The sequence below is a fragment of the Chaetura pelagica genome, unplaced genomic scaffold (genome assembly GCF_000747805.2).
Source record: "Chaetura pelagica isolate M959 unplaced genomic scaffold, ChaPel_1.0 scaffold221, whole genome shotgun sequence".
Classification (NCBI taxonomy): Eukaryota; Metazoa; Chordata; class Aves; order Apodiformes; family Apodidae; genus Chaetura; species Chaetura pelagica.
In genome coordinates, this window is record NW_009952533.1 from 10,963,525 (window position 1) to 10,971,043 (window position 7,519).

At 38.6% G+C, this 7,519-nt stretch overlaps 1 protein-coding gene across 1 annotated transcript in view; it reads right to left on the bottom strand.

Annotated features, from left to right (window-relative positions):
- Positions 1–7,389, bottom strand: part of LRBA (LPS-responsive vesicle trafficking, beach and anchor containing) — a 408,793-nt gene extending 401,404 nt beyond the window's left edge. Inside the window, exon 1 of the mRNA XM_010009006.1 lies at positions 7,164–7,389. Coding sequence (XP_010007308.1) covers positions 7,164–7,382 — 219 coding nt within the window. The 5' untranslated portion in view covers positions 7,383–7,389. The remainder of the gene's footprint in view (positions 1–7,163) is intronic.
- Positions 7,390–7,519: the final 130 nt, after the last annotated feature.

A 7,519-nucleotide genomic window follows, 5' to 3' on the forward strand; every position in this document is an offset into this window, starting at 1 on the left:
GGAAAGAAACCACAGAGAAAGCTCATTTTTATCTTTTCTCAGACTTGAAATCTTAGTACACAAAAATCACACCTGATGATTCCCAGAAGACTGGGTTTTCTCAGCAACCCTCATCATCTGAACACACAATTGACTAGCCACTGAGTACTGAAGACTGTAATAAACCAACATAGCCTTAAAAAAATAGTTAAGTAAATGCCTCATTTCTAATCTTCCTCAATGTCCAGTACTCATCCAACACAGACACTTCACTTTACTCACACTACTCTTGAATCTGCACACTTTGGTTCATCCCTCCAATAATCTCTTGCAGTGTCCAGCCTTAATAGCAACCTTCACATGCTATCCACCTATTTCCCTGATGCTTTTGACTAATTTCATTCTACTCACTAATCCACAAATGCTTTTCCTGAGCCAGCCCATATGGCCACTTCACTACTGTACCATCAGCACTACTGGGTCAGGTCAATAGTCCATCTAAGCCCAGTATTGTCTGACAGAGGTGATATAAAATACTACTTAAAGAGAGCAAAGCAACCACAACAGATACCTGACTCTCTCTCCTTTGTTACAGGACACCAAATAGAAAAATCTGTCATTTAACTGATGCATTCCCCTCTAAAGGGGCATTCTAAAAGTAGCCTATGAACACATTTTAAACAGGTGTACTTGTAGAATGGACTGCTACTGAAAAACTGCCTACCAAATATTGCACTATTAAGACATATGTAAATGCCTAGTTCAGCCTTGCTTTTTCAGCTTAATTGTAGGTTTGTACAGGGCCTACTAATGGCAGTACAGGATGTCAACTCTTCGGGAAAACACAGAGCACATGTCATTCACAGGCTTTCACAGACACCTGAAACTTCAGATTGGTCACGAGAACCTATTAAAAAAATGGCCAGTTAGAGGAAGAATGAGAAAAACTGAACATTCCCCTGTGTGGTCTTAAAATTTTGTCCTCAATATTGTATCATCCTACACTCTGTTTTAAGTTACACTCACAGAAGTGAGATGATACCACAGCCAAAGTAAAAATAAGCTCTTCTTCAGAGTCCAGACCATTTTATTCTAAGTCATCAGCATGTCTAATTAAAGACTCCTATTACCATCTCAATTACTATATTCCATGCCTCCCTCAAATGACTACAAAATTTACCTAAAATCCTACACTTACTATGCAGGGCAATATTTCCACTAACAACCAAGTAATGTCCAAATTGCATCAATGCCTGAAAAGAAAAAAAAAAACAAAACACAAATACACATCACTTCAATAGGTATATCTGTAACTACTCAGAATACATCCTAACAAGATGGAGGTCTGCAATTCTTATTTTAAGTGAAGAACAAATGACTCCCATTACTCACCAATTTTGAACCAGGTAAAGTCTGGTGGAAGACATCTTTCAGCCTCATTCAGTCAACTAAATTTACCAAAACATTTAGACATTATGAGGAAATTCTTCATTATGAGGATGGTGAGACAGGGAAGCTGTGATACCCCATCCCTGGAAGTGTTCAAAGGAAGGTTGGGCAGGGCTCTGAACAACCTGATCTAGTGTGGGGTGTCCCTGTGAATGCAGGGGGGGTGGATCTAGATGATGTTTAAGGTCCCTTCCAACCCAAACCTTTCTATGATTCTATGAAATAATCTTTTACTGTTACCAGATCCCAAATTAGATGTCTTCAGAGCCATGAAGATGACTTGCAATCAAGGAAGCTACATTCATTCATCAAACTGGGCACAAGTCTCCCACCGTTAAGGGGCCAGCAAGAAGTTTGCATTTGACGTATTTTATAAAAAGGCTATTGAGACAGATTTGAAAGCATGACAGATCTTTTGCTGAATTCCAGTCATTCACTGAAAGTAAAGCCAGGTATGATCGCTCAGACAGGTGACTGTCTAATTTACTGTATTTTAAAAAAACAAACAAACCCAAAAATCCCCAACAGTACAAGCCTAATCCAGCTTATGCCACAGGCTCACTTTATCAGCTATGCTGTAAATGGACAGAAGTGATTGAACTAGGATAACTGTAGACAGAGATATACTTACTGGGAACCTACTAGGGAAGACTCCATATATTAAGACATAAACAACATTCAGTGATGCTCTAGAAACTATGTGGCTACTCTCACTTGTCAGCAGTATTGAAAAACTTATATAGAAAATAAATCCTAGCATTCTCTAAAAAATAGGGCAAGGTAATGAAATCAATGCATTGGTATGAAGACATTTATGGTGCTTTTTTACTACTGTAGACATTCATTTTTATCAGCATTAACTCTAGTTTTTTCCACAAGAAGCCACATGTAATGAAAGTCTGTGACTAGAGATTAAAAAAGGGGGATTTTTACTTCATAAAATTCATTGTACTGCAGTTTCAAAAGCATTCACACCAATTTAGAAACCTGTGGTATCAGCAGATGATGCCATTAGCTTTCAGTATGAATAATTATAAAGAGCCTATGGTGCAGAAACCATAGCAATAGAGACTTGACAAAAAGAGCAGTGAGCACACGAGCAGAAGGCAAACAAGTGGCAGGCCTAACATTTCTCTCAGATTTGTTCTATAAAACAAGCCAAGTGAGGTTGGGGAAGAAGGTTACTTTAAAAAGAAGAAACATGGTAAGTAAACAGTAGGATTTTTTTAAGTTATGTTGATTTTTGTTTGTTGTTTTAGCAAAGTCTGCCAGAAATTAGAGGCAAGACAAGCAATGTTTTAGAAGTAATTTTAGTCTTTGCTCCTCAGACCCCATTATTTTTCCTCCAAAGGTGATGAAAAATAAAATCTATTTGTCATTTGCACTTTATCACTACAAGACTCTTAATGAGGACCTCATAACCCATGACCAGAACCAGAAGCACATTCTCCTCAACAAACAGAAAGGCAGAACATAAAAAAGTCTTTGAAACACAGACTGGAGAGGGTGGAAATTGAACCGAAACAAGTAACTGAATCTGTATCATAGTTAATAGAACAATTAGAAGTGCTAAAGCTTTCTAAACTAAAATTGGATCAGAGCAAGGCATGGCACTTCTTTAGAGAAAAGTAGGAAATCTAGACTATCTGCTGTCTCTACACACTGGTGACTTGAGACCTGTGTAAATTCAGGCATTAAGTCCCCAAACTGAATTTAGCCAACACCACAAAGACAATAGTTGTACAGTCATCTGCTTGAAGCATTTCTTACTGTGAGCCTACTAATGCAGCAGTTAACCAGTGTACAAACAGCATTACAAACAGAAGACTTGTCAGGGAGAGCCCTTTACCCACTGAAAGACAAGGATATCCAGTGACCTAAGTTTTATATATAAACAAGAAACTTGGAATAACTTGGAAACATGACAACATTAACATATGTTAGAAGAACTGAGTAGACCAGAAGCTCCACCCAGGATGTTAATTTAGAAAGGATTTTGCATGACCTCCTGTATTTCTACTGCAAGTTGTGTAGCCTTCAGAACTTCTCTACACCTGAAAATTTCAGATCCTAAAAATCTCCTCTGACACTAGTAGCACCGTACAGTAACTAATTTCATATACATATAAAAAAAATGTTCTTAAGTTTTCCAATTGCTGAATTATTTCTACTAGTCCATCCGAAAGTTTCTTCATTAGTAACAAGGTCAAGGTGTCTTTCTTCTATTTTACTATGAAAAACACATCGCTATTTTAAGTTAGTAACAGATCCCACTGTGAATAATTTATCTTTCCATTCTATCATCATCTTCTGCCAGGAGGTTTTTTATTTTAATAAAGCTGTGGGGAGGGGGAACAGATATTAAATAATGAACAGGAATTCACCTGATTTGTGTACAAAGGAAACTCAAAGACATATTGCTGCCCAAAGTCAATTAAAACATAATTCACAATGCAGGAGAAATATAGTTTAGCTTACTGTCTGTCAGAAAAGTAACAGAACAGATTAATACTTAAATAAGACTGTGCTATCAAAGTATTTAAAGCAGCTTATAGCCCTGTGAAAGTATTTTTCTTCTCAATTTTATGAAGTGCTGAAACACACAAAGCCATATCTAACATGGGCTGGAAAACTAGGTTCTGAGAGAATAATAACCAAAGCAAATAAATGTTAGTATTTCTAAGAGTAGTAGAATTTCCAGAGACAATTACACTACTGGGTGTTTGATGCCTGCTAGAACTCAGCTCACCAGTCACTGCTGGTGAGAAAATGCTATAGGTGGTTCTCAGCTCCAAGATCCAGCACAGCTGGACTGAACAAATTATTTAGTTATCAGGACTACAGAAGCTTAAATTTACTAAATAAGCAGCAAGTCAATTAACATGCACTTTAGATTTTTGATGTTCTGAGGAACACCAAGATAGTACTTTGGGCTTCTCATTACTCTCCATCTCAAAGAAATTCACCATAACCTCCACATGCTACAGCAAGCTTGGAAAGGAGAATTAAGAGCAAGATGTTTCCTCAAGAAATAAAAATTAGGTCAGCTAACCTCCCTCTTTAAAAAATAAACTCTTCACATTTGAGGGTGGTTATGCTATGAAAACACTTTTTGACACAGATTTGCCAAGCCCTCCTTTCTACTCTTGTCTAAAGACATCTTACTTCAGTGATAAAAAAAAATCCCCCATAGAAGCGAACCAACTGATTTCTGCTCACACCGCTGAGGTAGTGCAGTTATGAGTCACACAACTGAACAAAACCCAACAGGAGGGGATATGTTGGGCTTAACCCCATTAGTAACACCAGAACACAGCATGATTTTCATACCCCCAAATGAACCTACACACACAAGTAAACTCACTCTAAAAGCTATTGGAAAACAAACTTCCAGAAAAGCCATAGCCAAGAATCACTTTTTCATACAGAACTTAAATCTTTTCTGCATACACACAAAGTAAGCACACCTTTGCTTAACCAATACTTCACATGCCTTAAATTCTGATCCATGTAATTTCAGAGGTATTAATCAACAAAACGAAGAGGTCAATGACAGATGGATGAGTATTGCTTTATGGGGAGACCTCACATCACATAACGCTATATTAAAAAGTCAGCTTCACAGTTTTGTTTGCTGGTGGGTTTTTTATAAGATTAAAAAACCCAAAACAACAGACAGAAAATAGATGCTTTGTGTAACACAAACTATTTGTTTGTTGGCTCATTTGATTTTTTTAAGTATTCCAGTTTTAATAAAACCATAGCACATCCAGACATCTGTGGGGAACATCCTTCCCAAGTAGTCACTAGTTGTTGGTATGTTTTCCCAGGACTCAGAGAAAGTAAGAGACCTAATTTGGGGGGTTTTTCTATTGTACCAAAATTTTTTGTTCTCATACAATCCAGGTAAAGCATCCTTACTACTAAACTAAAGATTCTGATGAAACAACATGGTACAGGAGAGTGAACTTCAGCCTCCCACACTGAAGGCAGGTGTGCTGGAATGGTTGCAGAATCTTCTGAGAGGTCAGGGATGGTGCTTCACTGGCAAAAAAAAAAAGTGAAAACACAGTTTCAAAAGTTTCTGGGGCCAAAATGTCTCCCCTAGTTTTACTCAGGCAATGAAGATCCAGGTGAATGCAATCCACAGGTCAAATTGTCAAGACCTCTTAAATCTAAAATCAAGGATTTTCTCAACCAATCCAAACATTTCTTTCCTCTTTTGTCTTTTTGCAGAAAAGGAATCAGTCCCAGGATCAAGAAGCTTTTACATTTTTAATCACTCTGCTGAGCCTCTTTCCACTGCTGCCACAAAACACACCTCCAGCACAGCACTCAAAAGACCTTGCTAGAAACAAAGTAAAATTTAACACACTCAATAACAACTTCCCCTCACGCAAGTGTCCTAAATCGTAAACTGTTTCCCAGAATTTTCTTTTGAACTTCATGCCCATATCTCTCAGCACTGGGTTTTGTCAAGAGGGTTCTAAGTTACTTGTATCACTTCCTCATACTTGAAGCATCCATGAAACCCCTGATCTGCACTTCATTTTTTGCCAGTACTGCAATTCCTCTCTACCGAGACTTCCATCCAAACAATTTAGAGCATTACATTTGTTAATACAAAAATATTCAAAAAGTAAACATTTATCAGAACCAAAGAAGATAACATCAAAATCCATTAAACAGACACTGCACAACTATTTAGTGACCATGAAAACTTGCAAGCAGCACTGAATATTTCAAGCAAAATACCTGAAATGCAAATAGCATTTAAAAAACAGTATGCCTTTTGCAGCAACTTTCCTTGTTCCCGAGCTTTATACCATTACATGCACTTACTTCCTGGTTTGTCAGAAACCACAGATTTAAAGTCAAAGGTGCACACTAAAAGGAAGGAGGAGGAACAATGAGTATTTTTAGAGATGTTTTGAGACCTCGGATAATAGCACAGTATCTCTGTAAACCTCAAGGCAGTTTTCCTCCCAATGTTTTGTCTCCTTCAGCAAGGAAAAACTAACAACTAGCCTAATTGTTTTCATTGCAGGCCAGGAAGTGCAACAGCAGTTATTATGTTTACAGGTTCGACAGGAAAAGTTGCATCCTCAATTTCAGCGAGATCTGTTATGAAGTACTAAACACATACATACTGTATTAAAAAAATTGCAGCTGATTACCTAATTCATTAATAAAAAAGGACACTGCAGCCACTGTTCTACTCTTCCCAGCAGGCACAGTCAAGCATTTGAACGAACTTCCACCCTCACCCTCTGCAGACAGAACATGAAAGTTCTGCCCACTCCACAGCCAACAGAGACATAAACACCTTCATGAAAAAAAGTTGGTTTGGCTTAAAACAACAACGTTTGTGTTTTGATGACAGTTTAAGTTACTAAATCAACATTTAACTTTCTTGTTGAGTACACCTGTTGAATGTTTAAACATAACAATACTTCTCGATTCTAAATAAAGCAACAATTTCTCTGAGGCAAACTCAGGAGGATGCTGTCTAGAGATGTTTCCACTCTAAACAGAGAGGGTCATGTGCTTTCTTTTCAGCTTTTGTGATCCGTAAGCAAAAACAACCTACATCAAAACTAGTACGGTGAAAGTGTAAACATGTAAAAAAATACTGGCAGAAAAATAACATCAAAAAAGCATGGGATTCTTCTGCAAGCATATGCTGGGTCGTCTGGGGTTCTTTCCTTTCACACTCAAAAAGGCGATCAACTTACCAGATTGAACACAGTGTCGACTATGTCTCTGTTGGACACTTCACCAACTTCCACCAGGCCTGTCAGCACAGCAAACTTCATCCTGATGCCTCGGATGGGGACTCCGGGATTCAAAGGCTGCAGCACAGTTCCCCCTTCAGCAGCATTTCCTTCTTTTACCGCTGCTCCTCCTCCATCATCACCTGTTGGCTCAACGACTTGTTTGTCCTCACTCGCCATGGCCAGTTCACTTCAGGTTACGACTCGAAACGCCGGCGGGAAGGAGGAGAGACCTGGATCTCCCGGGAAGGAAGGTAACCGGTGGGCCGCTCCTCCTCGTCAGCTGCGGCTCCTGCGGGAACCCGCGCCGGGCGGGG